The sequence below is a fragment of the Oncorhynchus mykiss genome, chromosome 7 (assembly GCF_057628025.1).
Source record: "Oncorhynchus mykiss isolate SJ-2025 chromosome 7, ASM5762802v1, whole genome shotgun sequence".
Taxonomy (NCBI): domain Eukaryota; kingdom Metazoa; phylum Chordata; class Actinopteri; order Salmoniformes; family Salmonidae; genus Oncorhynchus; species Oncorhynchus mykiss.
Window position 1 is genome coordinate 72589730 of NC_143028.1, and position 23587 is coordinate 72613316.

General features: G+C 40.6%; 1 protein-coding gene across 2 annotated transcripts in view; it reads left to right on the forward strand.

Annotated features, from left to right (window-relative positions):
• The first annotated feature begins 5893 nt into the window (after nt 1-5893).
• LOC110528546 (E3 ubiquitin-protein ligase rnf213-alpha) overlaps nt 5894-23587 on the forward strand; it is a 60460-nt gene continuing 42766 nt past the window's right edge. For both annotated transcript variants that reach the window (XM_090241938.1, XM_090241939.1), the window contains exons 1-12: nt 5894-6472; nt 8587-8701; nt 9436-9590; nt 13708-14156; nt 14251-14457; nt 14705-14974; nt 19322-19489; nt 19735-19940; nt 20107-20399; nt 20649-20905; nt 21011-21232; nt 21536-21725. In XM_090241938.1, coding sequence (XP_090098064.1) covers nt 8599-8701; nt 9436-9590; nt 13708-14156; nt 14251-14457; nt 14705-14974; nt 19322-19489; nt 19735-19940; nt 20107-20399; nt 20649-20905; nt 21011-21232; nt 21536-21725 — 2520 coding nt within the window. In that variant the 5' untranslated portion in view covers nt 5894-6472; nt 8587-8598. The remainder of the gene's footprint in view (nt 6473-8586; nt 8702-9435; nt 9591-13707; nt 14157-14250; nt 14458-14704; nt 14975-19321; nt 19490-19734; nt 19941-20106; nt 20400-20648; nt 20906-21010; nt 21233-21535; nt 21726-23587) is intronic.

Sequence of the window (23587 nt, forward strand, 5' to 3'; positions counted from 1 at the left end):
ATGCCATTGAAGCTCGTCTGGAGGTTTGTTAGCACAGTGTTCAAAGAAGGGCCAGAAGTATACAGAACGGAGTCGTCTGCGTAGAGGTGGATCAGAGAATCACCAGTAGCAAGAGCAACATCATTGACTTATACATAGAAAAGAGTCAGCCTGAGAATTGAACCCTGTGGCACCCCCATAGAGACTGCCAGAGGTCTGGACAACAGGCCCTCCGATTTGACACACTGAACTCTGAGAAGTAGTTGGTGAACCAGGCGAGGCAGTCATTTGAGAAACCAAGGCTGTTGAGTCTGCCGAAAATAATGTGGTGATTGAGAGAGTCGAAAGCCTTGGCCAGGTCAATGAAGACGACTGCACAGTACTGTCTTTTATCGATGGCGGTTATGATATCATTTAGGACCTTGAGTGTGGCTGAGGTGCACCCATGACGAGCTCGAAAACCAGATTGCATAGCGGAGAAGGTACGGTGGGATTCAAAATTACCGGTGATCTGTTTGTTAACTTGGCTTTCGAAGATCTTTGAAAGGCAGGGTAGGATAGACATAGGCCTGTAACATTTCGGGTCTAGAGTGTCTCCTCCTTTGAAGAGGGGATGACCATGGCAGCTTTCCAATCTTTAGCGATCTCCGATGATATGAGAGGTTGGACAGGCTAGTAATATGGTTGCAACAATTGATCATTTTAGAAAGAGAGGGTTCAGATTGTCTAGTCCAACTAGATGAAGGTAGTTTACAAATAGGCATAACCAGCAAATGAGTCCTTTGACAAACTGACAAAAGTATTATTGGACAGGGATGTTGTTGTTGGACCTTTAGTTTCACAACAATAGAATCCGCTACAAAGTCAGAGAAAAAAGAAAAGGAACTGTCACAAAGTGTCAGTTAGTTCAGTTTGTCTTTTTCTCCTATCCTGTCATGTTTAATGGGAGTTTCAACTGCTCCTAGTGCCACCTTAAGAGTGGTTTACAGAGCTCTACGAATTTAATAGAAAGAGGGTTGGTTTGTTTCACATGAACCTGTAACCCGTACTGCGCAAGCCATTTGCATGTGGTGTGTGCGCGTGTGTCTTTGTATGCTTATAATAAAGTGAGTCATCCGCAATCTTGTCAACCTAATTTTCCACCGCAAAAGCAAAGTTCTTCCTAATGTTGTTTAGTCTTGAGATTTTTCATTCAAATCACTTCCTGAATTGAATGTCTTTAATTCGAATGGACTCCAATGCTGCTACACAATCATGTCTACTATACTCCCACTGCTGTTTTCCTTCCATTCTACTTGCCTGACAACTCATCCTGAATTTAATTCCTCTGCGCTTTTAATGGCTCCATAAGAAACGCTAGTGTGGATGGGTAGTCAGGCTACCATTCTACTGGACTTCTAGCCCCAACGTCATTTAATCTCTAGCGTCCCAAAGCACTCAGCCCAATCAGCAGAACACTTGTGTCCCCCTGTGACCAAGAAGTACATGAAACATCCTCCCTTCAGGCTGCAAAGGCGTCGGTTTCCTCCTTGCCACAACCTGTCTGAAAATTGCCACAACTTGCTGCAAGGGGAGTTTTAAATTAATTCAATTATGATTGTGTGTCACTGGCCTACACATAATACCCCATAATGTCAAAGTGAAATGAGGTTTTCAGGAATTTTTTACAAATTAATTAAAAATGAAAAGCTGAAATGGTTTGAGTCAATAAGTACGCAACCCCTCTATTATGGCAAGCCTATTTAATTTCAGGAGTAAAAATGTATTTAACAAGTCACAATAAGTTGCATGGACTCACTGTGTACAATAATAGTGTTTAACATGACATCTTCGTACCCCACACATACAATGATCTGTAAGTCGAGCAGTAAATTTCAAATACAGATTCAACCACAAAGACCAGGGAGGATTTCCAATGCCTCGCAAAGAAGTGCTCCATGGGGTGAGTCCCGTGGCAGAACTGGGAATGGTGTTCCGGGCATACTCCACCCAGACCAGTTGACGGCTGCAGGTAGTGGGGTTGGTTGAAACCAGGTACCTTAAGGTGGTCTCCAGGTCTTGGTTGGCTCGCTCCGACTGACCGTTAGTTTGGGGATGGAATCCGGATGAGAGACTGGCCGACGACCCAATAAGGGTGCAGAACGCCTCCCAGAACTGAGACAAGAACCCCAATCTGAGACCATGTCTACCGAGAGTCCATGGATCCAGAAGACATGCTGCACTATAAGCTGGGCCGTCTCCTTGGCAGAAGGTAGTTTGGGGAGAGGGATGAAATGGGTGGCCTTGGAGTACCGATCGACTACCGTCAGAATGACAGCGTTGCCATCAGACGGAGGGAGCCCAGTGACAAAGTCCAGAGATATATGAGACCAGGGACGATGAGGGACCGGTAGTGACTGAAGGAGGCCAGAAGGAGCTTGCCGTGTAGGCTTGTTCTGAGCATACTGTGCATGTGGCAACGAAGGCAGAGACATTAGGGACCATTGTGGGCCACCAGAAACATTGTCGGAGGAAGGCTAGTGTATGACCGAACCCTGGATGACAGGTCAGCCTGGAGGAATGAGGACCCGGGACCGGACTGGATTAGGGACTAACAGCCGGTTAGCCGGGCCCCCTTCAGGTCCAGGTTGGGAGCGTTGTGCCTCGCGGACCAGGTTCTCAATACCTCAATCCACAGTGGCAGCAAGGCATGAGGTAGGGAGAATGGTTTCAGAGGTCGAAGGTGTGGCAGAGGAACTGTATAGGTGGGAGAGGGCGTCAGGCTTCACATTCTTTGACCCTGGGTGGTAGGAGATGGTGAAGTTAAATTTGGTAAACAGGAGGGCCCACCGTGTCTGCCTGGAGTTGAGGCACTTGGCTGTACTCAGTCCAGACCAGGAATGGCTGTTCTGCTCCTTCCAGCCAGTGCCTCCACTCCTCCAACGCCATCTTCCCCGCCAGGAGTTCTCGGGTTGCCAACAACGTAGTTCCTTTCAGTAGTGGCCCAACTCCAACATCCGAAGCATCCACTTCCACCACAAATTGACGCTAGGGGTCCGGATGGATGAGGATGGGTGCTGTTGTGCTTCAGGTCCACAAAGGCTTTGTCGACAGCTGGAGACCATTTGAACGGTACCTTGGGAGAAGTGAGTGCCGAGAGGGGGGCCATTGTGGCCAGAGACTCCTCTATGTACTCCTCCATAGCTTTGGTCTCCGGGCCAGACAGAGAATACAATCTACCCCGAGTTGGTGTAGTGCCTGGGAGAAGATCAATGGCACAATCCTAAGGACGGTGCGGGGGAAGGGAAGTAGCACGTGCCTTACGGAACACTTCCAGGAGGTCATGGCAGTCTGTGGGGATAGCAGAGACATCCACAGTCTTGGTAACATCCAGAAGAAGATGACTTGAGGAAGTCTGTGCTGCTTGAGGGCAGTGGGAATGGCAAAATGGGCTACAACCCAGGATGGAGCTTGTGGTCCAATCAATCATTGGATTGTGCTTTAGAGGCCAGGAAAATCCCAAAACAACCAGAACATGGGGAGATGCAATGAGGAGGAACTGTCTTGTCTCACTGTGGTTACCAGAAACCCATATTTGAAAGGGCACAGTACTATGGGTGACTTGCCCTATAGAGAGGCTGTCCAGTGCCCTAGCATCCATGGGCACAGAGAGAGGCTGCGTGGGAATACCAAGCTCAAATACCTTTCTCACTTCTGCCATGAATTCCTCCAGATGACCACAAATGGCAGATTGTTTCTCCCAAACTGCCGTAGCCCCGGAGAGCGCCCTTCCCGACATTAGTGTAATAATATTCGCTATCTTCGATCTGTCTGATGGCAACGAAGATGGCAGTAGCTCAAAAATAAGCGAGCACTGAGAAAGATAACCCCGGCAGGTACCAGGATTCCCCGAATATCGCTCCGGAGGTGGTAAGCGGGGTTCTCTGGGAGCTGGGATAGGCTGTACAAACTCACACAAAGTCTATTCCCACTCAGGAGACTAAAAATATTTGGCATGGGTCCTCAGATCCTCAAAAAGTTTTACAGCTTCAAATCAAATCAATTTTATTGGTCACATACACATGGTGCAGTAATATCTAACAAGTAATCTTAACAATTCCACAACAACTACCTAATACACACACATCTAAGTAAAGGGATGGAATAAGTATACATACATATAAATATATGGATGAGTGATGAACAACGAGCATAGACAAGATGCAATAGATAGTATAAAATACAGTATATACATGTGAGATGTGTAATACAAGATATGTAAACATTAAAGTGGCATTATTAAAGTGACTAGTGATCCATTTATTAAAGTGGCCAATGATTCCAAGTCTGTATGTAGGCAACAGCCTCTCTGTGTTAGTGATGGCTGTTTAACAGTCTGATGGCCTTGAGATAGAAGCTGCTTTTCAGTCTCTCTGTCCCAGCTTTGATGCACCTGTACTGACCTCGCCTTCTGGACGATAGCGGGGTGAACCGGCAGTGGCTCGGTTGGTTGTTGTCCTTGATGATCATTTTGTCCTTCCTGTGACATCAGGGGCTGTAGGTGTCCTGGAGGGCTGGCAGTGCCTATCATGCCTGTTCACCCCGCTATAGTTTGCCCCTCTGGAAAGTCCTGCGGTTGTGGGCGTTGCAGTTGTCGTACCAGGCGGGGATACAGCTCAACAGGATGCTCTCAATTTTGCTGTTAAAATACAATAATAATAGTTATTCTTAACGGGAACAAACTGATTGAAGTAAGATGCTTTTTGAGGCAAACACACTCACACAGTTCTGGGTTGCTCATCTACAGCAGGAAGTGGTCTCCTACCTGACTGAGAAAGCAGGAGATGTTCTGGTCCAGTTTGGCACCACATACCTATGTGAGTCAGGGTTCTCAACTCTGACATACTTAGAAAACAAGAACAGAAACAGTTTCAAGGCTGAGCATGACGTCAGTGTTGTACTGTCAAAAACAGAGCCCAGAATAGACATGCTCTCATTAGGACTGTGTTGTGTGTGTGTGTGTGTGTGTGTTTTCTGGTCTACATCTGTGTGATGTGATCAATCAGTTAATTCCAGTTCAGAATAAAACATATGTATTGTATTTTAACAGCAACAGTTCCAACCTAGACTTTCTTTCAACAATAATGTCTACAGTAAATGTACAGTAGGCCTGATCATTTTTCCTCTGTACTGTTACTTAGGGTTGCACTATCAAAAAGCCTGTGTGTGTTCTGTTATTCATCTGTGTGATGTGATTAATCAGTTTATTCCAGTTCAGAATTAAAATGTTTTACTGTATTTTAATAGTTCCAACCTAGACAGACATGCAAGTGTTTTTAATGGGGGAAAATAAACATGCATAGATATTTAATTTCATTTGTATTTGTTTATTGCGTTAATTTTAGGCATAAGGGCCATTTTTATTCGGCAAGTCAGTTAAATAAAAAATCGTATTTTCAATGACGGTGGGTTCAGAGGCTGAACGACAGAGTTGTACCTTGTCAGCTCGCGGTTACCAGTCCAACGCTCTAACCGCTATGCTACGCTACCGCCCTGAAATGTGCTGATATGTATTGTATGTATAGTTGCATATAAGCTTGGGTCCGATGGAAAAACAGAATTTCTCATGTGCGTCCCAGGCTGAAAAAGTTTAAGCACCCCTGATATAAATAAATGTGTGACACAAAAAAGGAAGTGTTGAACAACATTGCCCATCATGCACTGCTAGAATATCTTTCAAATTATTGTTCCGAAGTTTGCACCCACAAAAAAAATATTTTCCTATGAATGAAGTCGCACAATTTTCTTGGTCATTTTCCACGAATTAAATCGCACAAAAATGTGTATTTTCACACGAATTAAGCCACGTAAAGTGTACAAAAACGCACGAAATCTACTGAAATACTTTCTGTACATATTTTCACGAATTGAGTGTGAGATTGTGTTGCAACATAACATAGCTGGCACTGCTATAATCGTCTTTTCGTATTTCACCAACTCTCCATTTTGCAGCTTTTCTCTTGAATTGAATTAAACACCAATATTATTACTTTTGCCTCGGGGGATCGACTTCTGCTCGTTCCCAAAAGCATATGGTATGTGTCTATTTGGCAAGCATACAGTTTTAAACCCTAAAGTTTACATGATGACCAAACCATGGTGCGCATGTTGGTTTTGTCTATGCCACCAAGTTCTATTTTAGCGCCAACTGTAGTTATATGTTACACTACGGCGCTATGCAGACGACTGTTGATGCGCGTGAGTAGTTTGGATGAAATGATTGAGAACACATATGTGTACATTTATTTTGCAATGATCGTGTACGCAAACCTATTTCTCAAGAAGAATGCACGGAATAAATCAGTTACAGGGAAAGGAAAGTAGGCGTGTAGTTCTCGTCACCTTCTCTCCGGAAAACGAAACTTATTCGAATGTATTGGTATATATTCAGCACAGATTGTTCAGTACGGACTACGCAGACACTGATATGGCAGCTTAATGAGTCGGAAAACCGGTAAGATCATGCTTGTTGGAGTGACTATCTGATAACTTCCCATGTAAAAAGTGAATGTACATAATTGTATGTTATTAATTTGTCAATAACATTGGACGTGAGTGGGCAACAATGTGTGTTAAAAATTATGTTATAACGGGTGTGGCCGGGAGCAGCAGTGTTGACATTAAGTTAGTCGTTAACCAGATCTTGGGATAAATCTTAACATTGGTAAAGCTCCAACCTTCCACAAAAAAAATATTGTTTTATTGCACTAGTAGTTTGGTCACAACCTTGTTGTTGACAGTATAGAAGGAGACAATAGTTCATTTTTAATAGTAGCCATAGCCCCTAGACTAGCCTAGTTGATAGTTGTGCGTCGCGCAGGCCATCGCGCTCTTGATGAAGGCATTTTCATTAAATAGTACCCTCAAAACCCCAATCTTAACGTCAACAGTGAAGAGGCGACTCTGGGATGCTGGCCTTCTAGATAGAGTACCTCTGTCCAGTGTCTGTGTTCTTTTGCCCATCTTAATATTTTATTTTTATTGGCCAGTCTGAGATATTGCTTTTTCTTTGCAACTCTGCCTAGAAGGCCAGCATCCCGGAGTCGCCTCTTCACTGTTGACGTTGAGACTGGTGTTTTGCGGATACTATTTAATGAAGCTGCCAGTTGAGGACTTGTGAGGCGTCTGTTTCTCAAACTAGACACTCTAATGTACTTGTCCTCTTGCTCAATTGTGAACCTGGGCCTTCCACTCCTCTTTCTATTCTGGTTAGAGCCAGTTTGTGCTGTTCTATTAAGGGAGTAGTACACAGCGTTGTACAAGATCTTCAGTTTCTTGGCAGTTTCTCACATCGAATAGCCTTCATTTCTCAGAACAAGAATAGACTGACGAGTTTCAGAAGAAAGTTATTTGTTTCTAGCCATTTTGAGCCTGTAATCGAACTCACAAATGCTGATGCTCCAGATACTCAACTAGTCTAAAGAAGGCCAGTTGTATTGTTCTTTAATCAGTACAGCAGTTTTCAGCTGTGCTAACATAATTGCAAAAGTGTTTTCTAATGATCAATTAGCCTTTTAAAATGATAAACTTGGATTAGCTAACACAACGTGCCATTGGAACACAGGAGTGATGGTTGATGATAATGGGCCTCTTTACGCCTATGTAGATATTCCATAATAAATCTGCCGTTTCCAGCTACAATATTCATTTACAACATTAACAACATCTACACTGTATTTCTGATCAATTTGATGTTATTTTAACAGAAAATAAAGTGTTTTTCTTTCAAAAACAAGTACATTTCTAAGTGACCCCAAACTTTTGAATGGCAGTGTATGTTCCCATTACCAGTAAAACTTAATCAAAACCTATTTCTTTCACTTACTTGCTGTGCTGTTTCGTTGTTCATTTGTTCAGTCGTTTCTTTCTCAACCAGGATTTCATCATACATGTCAAGCAGTGAAGTTTCAGCTCTGTCTGTCCGTGGCCTCTCTTCCTCGGTGCACTGTGTCCGTTTCCATCTTGTCCAGCTGTGTCTGTAACATGTCACATAAACCCTGTTTCTTCTCAAAATCCTCGTCAACCCACTGTACATAATGCTCATGAGACTGACATAGCTGGTCCAAATGTCAGTCGTGAAGCTAATACCAGTGATGCCCATAGCAAGTAGCTCGTGGATGTGAGTGTCAACAACACTGTGTAACTCCGGTAGGGCAACATCTGAAAAATAGCGGCCCCCAAAAAATCTTAGCCTAACCATAACTTTCTGAATGAGGAGTAATTGAAAGTGAAAGAATGTTTGACTGACTGCTGGGGGAAAAGGAATACCTAGTTATTTGCGCAACTGAATGCATTCAACCAAAATGTGTCTTTCGCATTTAACCCAACCCCTTTGAGTCAGAGAGGTGCGGGGGGCTGAATTAATCGATGTCTACATCATCAGCGTTGTTGTTGGGGGTTAACTGCCTTGTTCAAGGGCAGAACGGCAGATTTTTCTAACTTGCCGGCTGATGAATTCAAACCAGTGACCTTTCGGTTACTGGCCAAGAACTCTTAACATATAGGCTACCTGCTGCACGTTATATGATAATGGTTTGTCATAGTGATCATGTTTATTATTTCAAACAGATAGGGTTCATCATGATGAAGTGCCCGGCTTGTGGTCACATGCTGGCAGAATCTTTTAAATTCTGCTGTGACTGTGGATTTAAGTTACCTGTCCAATCCCAAGTTTGCACCTCAGGTAATATACTATTTATATATGATTTATTTTGAAATATTAATAATCATGAATCAATATCTATTATTTGTCATTTGTTTGACCATTTTTACATTATTTATGTATTCATAATCATAATATTTGGATGTAATTCAGGAATATTTAACCATTCAAGATGAGCAACCCACCCCACAGTAGGCTAGTTACAGCACAAATTTTTTATTACACAGGAAATGCAAAGTTCACTTAATCTTGATAAACTACAATTGTATCCTAGTAAAAAGCCAACTGCATATCCTGCAGGTCTACAGCATGCATGTATATAGGGCCAGTGATATGCATGCTTCGGACCATGGCCATATTACCCACTGGGCACAAAGGGCACATGCCCAGGGACCCTACATCCAGGGGCCCCCACTGATTTTGTTATAATGTTTGAGTCACTCAGATAACATAAGAACACGGCATAAGCCATGGACAAATGTGTAGAATTACAGGAAATAAACTTTAAAACTACAAAAGTTTCTCTCTACAGCCAAGAGGAGACCCTCTAAAGTGATCTATCCTAGGGCCCCAGATTTGATTAGTCCGCCTAGGACCAGGAGTTTTAACTGATTATGTGACCTGACCAAGAAAAACCCTGGCCCTATGCATAATATATGGAATTGTCCAATAGGAAATAAATCCAAGCTATTAAATGCAAGATAGCTTGAATGTTCGTATCATGTAGTTCACCAAATGAATGTCTTCAATGTCAGGTAACTGCCAGGTAACCACTGCAGAGCATCAGACCTCTGCGGTCAGTGAAGCAGAGCCCCAGCATGAGAATGAGCCACTGACATTGTCCGCGAACAAAACTGACACACCTCTAAAACACTCCAGTGAAGATCCAACGGGCAATGTCAAGAAAAAGGTGCCTGGATTACAATTGTATATGTTGAAAATGTAATACATGTTTCATTACAACAACAAGAAAATGTGCCAAATATCCAGTAGATTATAGAGTGTATATCCAGTAGAGTATAGAGTGTATATGCAGTAGAGTATAGAATGTATATGCAGTAGAGTATAGAGTGTATATGCAGTAGAGTATAGAGTGTATATGCAGTAGAGTATAGAATGTATATGCAGTAGAGTATAGAGTGTATATGCAGTAGAGTATAGAGTGTATATGCAGTAGAGTATAGAGTGTATATGCAGTAAAGTATAGAGTGTATGTGCAGTAGAGTATAGAGTGTATATGCAGTGGAGTATAGAGTGTATATCCAGTAGAGTATAGAGTGTATACGCAGTAGAATATATAGAGTATAGAGTGTATATGCAGTAAAGTATAGAGTGCATATGCATTAGAGTATAGAGTGTATATGCAGTATAGTATAGAGTGTATATGCATTAGAGTATAGAGTGTATGTGCAGTAGAATATAGAGTGTATATCCAGTAGAGTATAGCGTGTATATTCAGTAGAGTATAGAGTGTATATTCAGTGGAGTATTGAGTATAGAGTGTATATGCAGTAGAGTATAGAGTGTATATTCAGCTGAGTATTGAGTATAGAGTGTGTATGCAGTAGAGTGTAGAGTATACTTTCAGTAGATTATAGAGTGTATTCCCAGTAGAGTATAGAGTGTATATGCAGTGGAGTATAGTATTATAGAGTGTATCCAGTAGAGTATAGAATGTATGTCCAGTATTGTATAGAGTGTATATCCAGTAGAGTATAGAATGTATATCCAGTATTGTATAGAGTGTATATGCAGTCGAGTATAGAGTTTATATGCAGTAGAGTGTATAGTGTATATGCAGTAGAGTAATGAGTGTATATTCAGTTGAGTATAGAGTGTGTATTCAGTGGAGTATAGAGTATAGAGTGTGTATGCAGCGGAGTATAGATTGTAGAGTATACTTTCAGTAGATTATAGAGTGCATATCCAGTAGAGTATAGAGTGTATATTCAGTTGAGTATAGAGTGTGTATACAGTAGAGTGTAGAGTATACTTTCAGTAGATAATAGAGTGTATATCCAGTAGAGTATAGAATGTATATGCAGTAGAGTATCGAGTATAGAGTGTATAGGCAGTAAAGTATAGAGTGTATATCCAGTAGAGTATAGAGTATATCCAGTATTGTATAGAGTGTATATGCAGTAGAGTATATAGTTTATATGCAGTAGAGTAATGAGTGTATATGCAGTAGAGTAGAGTGTGTATATCCAGTAGAGTATAGAGTATATCCAGTATTGTATAGAGTGTATATGCAGTAGAGTATAGAGTTTATATGCAGTAGAGTGTATAGTGTATATGCAGTAGAGTAATGAGTGTATATGCAGTAGAGTAGAGTGTGTATATCCAGTAGAGTATAGAGTTTAGAATGTATATGCAGTAGAGTATAGAGTGTTTATGCAGTAGAGTATAGAGTGTATATCCAGTAGAGTATAGAATGTATATCCAGTAGAGTATAGAATGCATATGCAGTAGAGTAGAGTGTATATGCAGTAGAGTATGGATTGTAGAGTGTATATCCAGTAGAGTATAGAGTGTATATCCAGTAGAGTATAGTGTGTATATTCAGTAGAGTATAGAGTATATAGTGTATATTCAGTAGAGTATTGAGTGTACATTCAGTAGAGTATAGAGTGTATATGCAGTAGAGTATAGAGTGTATATTCAGTAGAGTATAGAGTGTATATTCAGTAGAGTATAGAGTGTATATTCAGTAGAGTATAGAGTGGATATCCAGTAGAGTATAGTGTGTATATTCAGTAGAGTATAGAGTGTATATTCAGTAGAGTATACAGTATAGAGTGTGTATGCAGTGGAGTATAGAGTATAGAGGTTTATGATTTTTCAACGCGGATACCGATTATTGGAGGATCAAGAAAAAGTCGATACCGATTAATCGGCCAATTTTATTTTATTTTATTTGTAATAATGACAATTACAACAATACTGAATGAACACTTATTTTAACTTAATATAATACATCAATAAAAATCAATTTAGCCTCAAATAAATAATGAAACTTGTTCAATTTGGTTTAAATAATGCAAAAACAAAGTGTTGGAGAAGTAAAAGTGCAATATGTGCCATGTAAAAAAGCTAACGTTTGAGTTCCTTGCTCAGAACATGAGAACATATGAAAGTTGGTGGTTCCTTTTAACATGAGACTTCAATATTCCAAGGTAAGAGGTTTTAGGTTGTAGTTAATATAGTATTTATAGGACTATTTCTCTCTATACCATTTGTATTTCATATACCTTTGACTATTGGATGTTCTTATAGGCACTATAGCATTGCCAGTGTAACAGTATAGCTTCCGTCCCTCTTCTCGCCCCTACCTGGGCTCGAACCAGGAACACATCTACAACAGCCACACTCAAAGCAGCTTTACCCATCGCTCCACAAAAGCTGCGGCCCTTGCAGAGCAAGGGGAATAACTACTCTAAGTCTCAGAGCGAGTGACGTTTGAAACGCTATTAACGCGCACCCCGCTAACTAGCTATCCATTTCACATTGGTTACACCAGCCATTAGGCTGATAGGCTTGAAGTCATAAACAGCGCTGTGCTTGCGAAGAGCTGCTGGCAAAACGCACGAAAGTGCTGTTTGAATGAATGCTTACAAGCCTGCTGCTGCCTACCATCGCTCAGTCAGACTGCTAAATCAAATCATGGACTTAATTATAACATAATAACACACAGAAATACGAGCCTTAGGTCATTAATATGGTCGAATCCGGAAACCATAATTTCGAAAACAAAAGGTTTATTCTTTCAGTGAAATACGGAACCGTTCGGTATTTTATCTAACGGGTGGCATCCATCAGTCTAAATATTCCTGTTACATTGCACAACCTTCAAATTTATGTCAGAATTACGTACAATTCTGGCAAATTAGTTTGCAATGAGCCAGGCTGCCCAAACTATTGCATATACCCGGACTCTGCGTGCAATGAACGCAAAAGAAGTGACACAATTTCACCTGGTTAATATTGCCTGCTAACCTGGCTTTCTGAATATGCAGGTTTAAAAATATATAATTCTGTGTATTGATTTAAAAAAAGGCATTGGTGTTTATGATTGACGATAGTTTTTTATAAGATAAGTTTAATGCTAGCTAGCAACTTACCTTGGCTTCTACTGCATTCGCGTAACAGGCAGGCTCCTCGTGGCGTGCAATGAGACGCAGGTGGTTAGAGCGTTGGACTAGTTAACTGTAAGGTTGCAAGATTGGGTCCCCCGAGCTGACAAGGTGAAAATCTGTCGTTCTGCCCCTGAACAAGGCAGTTAAACCACCGTTCCTAGGCCGTCATTGAAAATAAGAATATGTTCTCAACTGACTTGCCTAGTTAAATAAAGGTCTAAAAAAATATATTTAAAAAAATCGGCGCCCCAAAAATACCGATTTCCGATTGTTCTGAAAACTTAAAATCGGCCCTAATTAATCGGCCATTCCGATTAATCGTTCAACCTCGAATAGAATATAGAGTGTATATGCAGTAGAGTATAGAGTGTATATGCAGTGGAGTATAGAGTATAGAGTGTGTATGCAGTAGTGTATAGAGTATACTTTCAGTAGATTATAGAGTGTATATCCAGTAGAGTATAGAGTGTATATTCAGTAGAGTATAGAGTGTATATCCAGTACAGTATAGAGTATAGAGCTCATATGCAGTAGAGTAGAGTGTATATCCAGTAGAGTATAGAGTGTATATTCAGTACAGTATAGAGTCTATATTCAGTACAGTATAGAGTTTATATTCAGTAGAGTAGAGTTTATATGCAGTAGAGTATAGATTGTAGAGTGTGTATCCAGTAGAGTGTAGAGGGTATATGCAGTAGAGTAGAGTGTATATGCAGTAGAGTGTAGAGTGTATATGCAGTAGTGTGGAGTGTGTATGCAGTAGAGTATAGATTGTAGAGTGTGTATCCAGTAGAGTGTAGAGGGTATATGCACAGTTTTTTATTTGTTTTGTTTGTCTGAAATGTGTTATATTTGAAAATACAATTCTATAACACTTTTGTTTGTACATAGAGTGAAGACTCCCCCAGCAACACTGAGCTGACAACAGACACACATCAGAAAGAGGAGTCGTCTGGGAGTGAGAGCTGTGCAGCGGTGGATGTTCCCCCTACAGGAACTCCACCTAAGAACACTGCCACTCCTGCTGCCACTCCAACCGTACCCTCCAAACTTCCAACCTCTCTTATCCCATCCCCGTACCAGACAACCATGGAAGACCAACCCGAGGGTCCATCAAAGGTAAATGAAAGTGAACCGCTGGACGAGTCAAACACAAGCCAAACCCAACCTAGTTCAGTAAAACAAGACTTGCCTGAGAAGACTGCCTCATCCACACATGAGACAACAGATCAGAACACAGGACCTGCCTCAGTCCCAACTCAACCAGTAAGACAGCTGTCATATAAAGAAGCTCTGATGGGAGAAACCACAGAGACAAGAACAGTAAAGAGGAAGCAGAGGTAATCAATATCTCTCTATTCAATTATGATTTATCATATATATTTATATATTGAACTGCATCTTTTGAAACACGTTTGTACTTTTATCAATAAGCGTGGAGAATCAAGACAAGAGGCTTCCAAGCAAACACAAGGAACCAGAGAAGCAGAGTGATTATGGTGGTGGTGATGCTTCTAAGTCATCTACTGCTGATTCCCCAACTGCAAAGGAAGATAGTCCACCAAACCAAAGCAATGACGAAGACTTCCAGCAGGTGGAATCCCAAAAAAATAAGGACAAGCAGAAAAAGCCAACCCAAATGTAAGTTTATATATTAAATTGGTCCTTTCAATTAAACCATGTTACTTGTCAAATCAAATTAAACTATTCAATGCACATTTTACATAGACGTCACAACAGACTTCATGGGAAGGAACAAGTAATGCTTAAACTATTACAATTTGTTGGGGGAATTAATATTATAACACAATGTAATTATGAAAGTAGTTTGTTTTAGATGTTTTGAACTTCAGAATATTTTGACATTTGGGAACCTCCTGCTTTCCAGGAGCCCTGAAGGGAGCAAGGAAGGGAGCCCTGAAGGGAGCCCTGAAGGGAGCAAGGAAGGGAGCCCTGAAGGGAGCAAGGAAGCTGGAGTCATGAATGAACAACAGACATCCAGTAACCAGAGTGACAAGTGTACCAAGGATGAAGCAAACTCACAGCCGTTTGTTGACCAATCCCAAGTATCAACTGATGACCCAACAGATAAGTCAAACACAAGACAGGAAGAAACAAAGAACGAAAACACGGAAAAGCAGTCACAGCCTCCCCAATTGTAAGTGTCTGTCATAGATTGAATGTGTCTAATACAGGGCTACTGGCTGTGACAGTACAGTCGCATTTGGCCACCCTTTGACTTGACTGATTTGGTCAAACGGTAAGGTGATTTATCCTCATGACTCCTGTAATGAAAGTGTCTGTCCTGTGCCTGTTTTACACTGTTTAATGATCGAGATTAATCTTATGGCTTTGAGATAAATACAGAGCTAGTATCAGAGACGAAGAGGCTGGTAGTAGGAAATCAATTACATGTATTGAATTAGAAAATGAATGAATTTGCCCAAGTTGATAAAATAAGACATGAACCGAATGCATCAGTAATTATTATTTCCTGTAACTTTCTAACGAGGCAATGAGATGGGACTGCCCCGGTCTCATCTGTGTGTGCTGTAGCCGTTAGGGATGCTAATGATTTTTGTCTTCTGGTAGATGGAGAAAGGCTTTCCCAAAAACTAGAAAGTAGCTAATGGCAGAATTATATCATGATTATTTTTTTAAAATCCAGTGGGTATTTGTCTTGCAAACTCTATCATCACATGTGCACTACAAAAACACAGCTAAACAACAGCCTCTTGCTAGGTGTGCACTGGAATTAAAGGGTAACTACTGTACACTCAGGGGTGAAAGTAAGGCGGTACGATCGAGTACAAAATAAATAGTGGGGGTATGCAGTACCGGTAAAACATGAGGCTATCACAATTCATTATAGTAAAATGTCAAGAAAACTGTAGACTTTACACCATTATTTATCATTGCCGCATGATAGAGGCATGAAACGTGTGAATGGACTTGAAAACGGTTGGTATAGGCTACGCTCCAAAATGCAGTGTGATTTGATGAGAACGTTGACACTTTGCTAAGACAGAGATGATTGGCTGACACTGAGACGTTTGTGGACAGCAGTGGACACATCCATTCTGGTCTAATGACAATTTGCAAATGTCTTTAAACTTTTTGGTGTTTTGTATAAAATATGTCTCTTTTCATTCACCACTGTTTGGAGGCTGGGCAATTATTGTTTGACAATCAGATGAAAACATATGGTTGTGTTTCTGCCACAATAAAAGGTAATACATTTTAAAAGGATAAATGAAAAATCTTTACGACTAGGCTCACACGCAAGCGCGTGCACACATACTTTAGGAGGTCCCGTATTGGGAAGAAATTAAATCTACTTTCACCCCTGACTACACTCCAAAATCAAAATATCTTACATTTTTCCAATACCTCAAATTGTCTCCTGATGTGGTGTAAGCATTGTTGTTTTTCTAACAAAAAAAGCGTGATTTCTAGAAATACCTGAAAATCAAAACCTGGTATGCCAAAAAAATTTGGCAAAAAAACAAAACATAGATTTGATAGAGTTCCCACTTCCGCAGTTGGTGAATTAGCAGCAATTGAATTAGTCCAATATGTCATATTAGTGCAGGTAAAGATGAAGGCAAATCTCTATTGAACCCCACAAAATCATTCTTTAGGCCTATTTTATAACAATAATAGCCTAATTGTCAACCCAAAATTCATGACAATCACTGAATTAGGTTGCATATCAAAATATCTTAATCATGCATTCTTGCTTGGACGTGTTAGATGTAACAACTTATTTATTGAATACCATCTCAGTAGTTTATTACACTTCTTATTAATCATTGTGAATTACCTTATAAGATTACACATTTTTCTATAGTAAAAGTTTTCGAGTGCCAACAAATCATGGTTGAGTGCTACCAACTGAAAAAGCAGTGCTACCAAATCATGGTCAAGGGCTACCAAATCAAGGTCAAGTGCTACCAACTGAAAAAGCAGTGCTACCAAATCATGGTCGAGTGCCACCAAATCATGGTTGAGTGCTACCAACTGAAAAAGCAGTGCTACCAAATCATGGTCGAGTGCCACCAAATCATGGTTGAGTGCTACCAACTGAAAAAGCAGTGCTACCAAATCAAGGTCAAGTGCTACCAACTGAAAAAGCAGTGCTACCAAATCAAGGTCAAGTGCTACCAACTGAAAAAGCAGTGCCACCAAATCATGGTAGAGTGCTACCAACTGAAAAAGCAGTGCTACCAAATCATGGTCAAGTGCTACCAACTGAAAAAGCAGAGCTACCAAATCATGGTCGAGTGCTACCAACTGAAAAAGCAGTGCTACCAAATCATGGTCGAGTGCTACCAACTGAAGAAGCAGTGCTACCAAATCATGGTTGAGTGCTACCAACTGAAAAAGTAGTGCTACCAAATCATGGTCGAGTGCTACCAACTGAAAAAGTAGTGCTACCAAATCATGGTCGAGTGCTACCAACTGAAAAAGTAGTGCTACCAAATCATGGTCGAGTGCTACCAACTGAAAAAGCAGTGCTACCAAATCATGGTCGAGTGCTACCAACTGAAGAAGCAGTGCTACCAAATCATGGTTGAGTGCTACCAACTGAAAAAGTAGTGCTACCAAATCATGGTCGAGTGCTACCAACTGAAAAAGTAGTGCTACCAAATCATGGTCGAGTGCCACCAAATCATGGTTGAGTGCTACCAACTGAAAAAGCAGTGCTACCAAATCATGGTCGAGTGCCACCAAATCATGGTTGAGTGCTACCAACTGAAAAAGCAGTGCTACCAAATCAAGGTCAAGTGCTACCAACTGAAAAAGCAGTGCTACCAAATCAAGGTCAAGTGCTACCAACTGAAAAAGCAGTGCCACCAAATCATGGTAGAGTGCTACCAACTGAAAAAGCAGTGCTACCAAATCAAGGTCAAGTGCTACCAACTGAAAAAGCAGTGCTACCAAATCATGGTCAAGTGCTACCAACTGAAAAAGCAGAGCTACCAAATCATGGTCGAGTGCTACCAACTGAAAAAGCAGTGCTACCAAATCATGGTCGAGTGCTACCAACTGAAGAAGCAGTGCTACCAAATCATGGTTGAGTGCTACCAACTGAAAAAGTAGTGCTACCAAATCATGGTCGAGTGCTACCAACTGAAAAAGTAGTGCTACCAAATCATGGTCGAGTGCTACCAACTGAAAAAGCAGTGCTACCAAATCATGGTCGAGTGCTACCAACTGAAGAAGCAGTGCTACCAAATCATGGTTGAGTGCTACCAACTGAAAAAGTAGTGCTACCAAATCATGGTCGAGTGCTACCAACTGAAAAAGTAGTGCTACCAAATCATGGTCGAGTGCTACCAACTGAAAAAGTAGTGCTACCAAATCATGGTCGAGTGCTACCAACTGAAAAAGCAGTGCTACCAAATCATGGTCGAGTGCTACCAACTGAAGAAGCAGTGCTACCAAATCATGGTTGAGTGCTACCAACTGAAAAAGTAGTGCTACCAAATCATGGTCGAGTGCTACCAACTGAAAAAGTAGTGCTACCAAATCATGGTCGAGTGCTACCAACTGAAAAAGTAGTGCTACCAAATCATGGTCGAGTGCTACCAACTGAAAAAGCAGTGCTACCGGGCGAAAAGATTAGTCTGGAGCCCTGCTAATATTTTAAACTGTCACAGATACATCTTCACCAAACATTAGTCTGGAGCCCTGCTAATATTTTAAACTGTCACAGATACATCTTCACCAAACATTAGTCTGGAGCCCTGCTAATATTTTGAACTGTCACAGATACATCTTCACCAAACATTAGTCTGGAGCCCTGCTAATATTTTAAACTGTCACAGATACATCTTCACCAAACATTAGTCTGGAGCCCTGCTAATATTTTAAACTGTCACAGATACATTTTCACCAAACATTAGTCTGGAGCCCTGCTAATATTTTAAACTGTCACAGATACATCTTCACCAAACATTAGTCTGGAGCCCTGCTAATATTTTAAACTGTCACAGATACATCTTCACCAAACATTAGTCTGGAGCCCTGCTAATATTTTAAACTGTCACAGATACATCTTCACCAAACATTAGTCTGGAGCCCTGCTAATATTTTAAACTGTCACAGATACATCTTCACCAAACATTAGTCTGGAGCCCTGCTAATATTTTAAACTGTCACAGATACATCTTCACCAAACATTAGTCTGGAGCCCTGCTACTATTTTAAACTGTCACAGCTACATCTTCACCAAACATTAGTCTGGAGCCCTGCTAATATTTTAAACTGTCACAGATACATCTTCACCAAACATTAGTCTGGAGCCCTGCTAATATTTTAAACTGTCACAGATACATCTTCACCAAACATTAGTCTGGAGCCCTGCTAATATTTTAAACTGTCACAGATACATCTTCACCAAACATTAGTTCAAACTACCCCTCATTCTTTACTCAAGTCTTTGTTATGGGAACCTTGATATTTACTGATACTGGGTTTTGTCTTTTTTTTCTCCTTACAGCCCAACCAAAGTGCATCATGGTCCTGGTAAGGATAACCTAACCATTTATTTTCACGCTGTTGTATCCAAGCGTTTCAAGTTGGACCCAGCAAAAGACATAGTTTGTTTGAGATCAGGAAGTCTTTTTGAGACCTGGGATACAAATGGTTTGAAAATGGAAATCACAGGGTAAAGATTCATTTTTTTCTCCCTTTGTTGACACCAATGTATTTAATGTCTAATAATTGATGTGACTTTTCATATCATTAACTCTGATTGGTATGTCTTAGACAAGTCATTGTATTATATGTTTCTGCGACTTGTTTTTGGAGTGATAGTGTGAAACAGTTGTCCGACAATAAACATTGTAATTTCTTATGAGCCGATAACTTCATTTAGAAAATGTTGCTTATTTTTCATCATCCACTTTAAAGGAATTTAGGAGATAATGGATTTCTTGTTGAAGGACGAATGGTGACCCCTAAAAAGAATGTTGGTGTCTCCATACCTTACAAGTATGTTGTCTGCAAGAGAAAAGACAACTCATATGAGTATAAAGATGAGCACATCTACCTAAAGGATGCAAAGCAACATGCCAACAGGTGCCTGTTCGTCAAAGAGGATCTTTTGACACATGACGGTAATGTTTGACTATTATATAACTAACAAGACACCACACACACACACACCCCCACACACACACACGCTATGCTAATCAGGGTGCCTTTTCCACTTCTATGTGGAATGTATATGAAATGACATTGAAGCCATAAATACTATACTGATCAACAAAAAAAATCTCATAGGGGAGTGGCACCAATATGATGATATCATACGCACAGAACCTGACCAAAGTTGGATATCACGCTGCAAAAACAAGCTTGCATGGTGGGATGTCTGCAAGGAAACGGTAGTGACGGGCAGACAGCTGGCTGGAAAGGTGATGCTGGGAAACATTTTTAATCTCCTTCAAACATGGAGTGACGTGAACATTAGGAACTTCTTTACTCAACTCCAGCAGTTCTTCACCAATTACAAATCCCCCTTCCTCCATGTGGATGGTCCAAAGAAATGGGATCTGCCGTATGGAGAAGAACAGGTAGATTTGCTTTCCTATTTTGAGGAACTGTCATTAAGTAGCTTTTATGAACGAAATTGATTTATAACTTGTGTTCATAAATGCTTTTAGATTTATTGTTAACCGCATCTTATGAAGATGCCGTTGTTTCAGCTATTCTGTCAGCCATATTGTTATTTACATGTTGATGACTCAATCGCAAAATACTTGGGAGTTGTTATCGTATGAATGTAAATGTAAGGACTCTTTATTCTACATTCCTTTTTTCAGGTGAAAACCCTTTTGAAAGAGTTCATGCAGCAAGCTTTAGATGGTGGGAACCAAAAGGGGAATGTGAAGCGTGAGGATTTTTTCTCTGATCCTCTGAAATTAGGAGTTATTATCCTGGTTGTCCACATCAATTACAGTTTAGATTTCAGTGGACATATTTCTAAACTGTGTGAGTTACTCTGCCTGCCTAAAAAGCCAAGAGAAGTTTTCCTTGCATACTGGACAGATTTCAAACAAGGGCTACCAGGTGACATCAGGTGAGAAATCATTTTCTTTCCTCAGCCTTCCTAATGTTTCTAATCTAATGAACAAAATGTCAATAGCTTGAACTGAAGATGGATGTTGTCTACTTCCTCATTCAGGGTTTCGGAGGCAATTGAGACTCTATTCAACTTTGCAAGAAAACATGGAGTTGAAAAGTGGATCTTGGTTATCCCCCTCCTGCATCTGCTTAGAGGGGACAGCAAGCCTTTTGAGGCTGCTCCTCTGACCATGAATCCAAAATGTGACATCTGGGCGGGGTTGAAAGGGATCAAAACACCAGAAGGCTACACAGACTCGATGTTTGAAACACAGGGATTGAGGTAATTGGGAAGGCTTCACTTAAGATTCATTTGGAATGAATGGACAATAAAATTGTTAAGTCTAAACCAATTACAACAACAGGTTGAATTTTTTTTTATACTAGTACTATTAGTAGAAATTAAAATCAAATCCTATAAGTATATCTAGAATCATACCTTTCACATTGCAGTCCAGATATTAATTATAGGTCTACTTTATTCTGTGCACTTAACCAACAATTCTAATATTTATCCTATGACACTGTATTTGTTTTGTTCATGGTGCTGTTTTAAATCTCTGAGTTTTGCCTTCTTGAAAATTAGGGATTCCATCCAAATCATGGAAAAACACAAGCACCTTGTGGCGATGGACTGTCTCGTTACTCGCTCTTGGATGTGTCTGTTGGGGCTGGATAACTTGTTCAACTTTGCGTCAATCATCCCTCTTGATGTCTTGGACACACTTCAACACCTCCAGTTTAGTCTGACTTCCAGGGAGAACTATAAATATGAGGTACATATCTCCCTCCCTTTTGAAAAGTGAAAAAGTGTTTTGTATTTCTTTGTTGTATGTTAGTTTTATGTCATACTCAACAGTAGGAGTTCATGTGACTGCACTAAAAAGCTATGCTATAAATGGACATTTGATTTATTAGATCCTACATCTTACAACATGCTATTATGAACTTACTGTGTGTGTGTGTGTGTGTGTGTGTGTGTGTGTGTGTGTGTGTGTGTGTATATATACAGTCGTAGTCGGAAATTTACATACACTTAGTTTGGAGTCATTAAAACTCGCTTTTCAACCACTCCACAAATGTCATGTTAACAAACTATAGTTTTGGCAAGTCGTTTAGGACATCTACTTTGTGCATGACACAAGTCATTTTTCCAACAATTGTTTACAGACAGATTATTTCACTTATAATTCAATGTATCACAATTTCAGTGGGTCAGAAGTTTACATACACTAAGTTGACTGTGCCTTTAAACAGCTTGGAAAATTCCGGAAAATTATGTCATGGCTTTAGAAGCTTTTGACAGACTCATTTACATAGTTTGAGTTAATTGGAGGTGCATATGTGGATGTATTTCAAGGCCTACCTTCAAACGCAGTGCCAATTTGCTTGACATCATGGGAAAATGAAAAGAAATCAGCCAAGACTTCAGAAAAAAAATTGTAGACTTCCACAAGTCTGGTTCATCCTTGGGAGCAATTTGCAAATGCCTGAAGGTACCAGGTTCATCTGTGCAAACAATAATATGCAAGTATACACACCATGGGATCACGCAGCCGTCATACGGCTCAGGAAGGAGACGTGTTCTGTCTCCTAGAGATGAACGTACTTTGGTGCGAAAAGTGCAGATCAATCCCAGAACAACAGCAAAGAACCTTGTGAAGATGCTGGAGGAAACAGATACAAAAGTATCTATATCTGTCAGAGTCTATCTAAAGATAGCGAAGGAGTCAGGGGCAGGACACAGATAAGAGTAACAATCACTGATTTACTCAATCCAAAACGTAACAAAATCCCGTTCAAAATACAACACACTGGAATACACGAAAGACAATCACATACAAACAGAAAGGGAAACCAGAGGGTTAAATAAGGAACATAATTATGAGATGGGAACCAGGTGTGTAAACAGACAAAACAAAAGGAAAAATGAAACATGGATCGGTGGCGGCTAGAAAGCCGGTGACGTCGACCGCCGAACGCCGCCTGAACAAGGAGAGGGAACAACTTTGGTGAAAGTCGTGACAATATCCACAGTAAAACGAGAGAAATGTCCTCTGGTCTGATGAAACAAAAATAGAACTGTTTGGCCATAATGACCATTGTTATGTTTGGAGGAAAAAGGGGGAGGCTTGCAAGCCGAAGAACACCATCCCGATCGTGAAACATGGGGGGTGGCAGCATCATGTTGTGGGGGTGCTTTGCTACAGGAGTGACTGGTGCACTTCACAAAAATAGATGGCATCATGAGGTAGGACAATTATGTGGATGTATTGAAGCAACATCTCAAGACATTAGTCAGGAAGTTAAAGCTTGGTAGCAAATGGGTCTTTCAAATGGACAATGACCCCAAGCATCCTTCCAAAGTTGTGGCAAAATGTCTTAAGGACAACAAAGTCAAGGTATTGGAGTGTCCGTGACAAAGCCCTGACCTCAATCCTATAGACAATTTGTGGGCAGAACTGAAAAAGTATGTGCGAGCAAGGAGGCCAACAAACCTGACTGTGTTACACCAGCTCTGTCAGGAGGAATGGGCCAAAATTCACCCAACTTATTTTGGGAAGCTTGTGGAAGGCTACCCGAAACGTTTGACCCAAATTAAACAATTTGAAGGCAATGCTACCAAATACTAATTGAG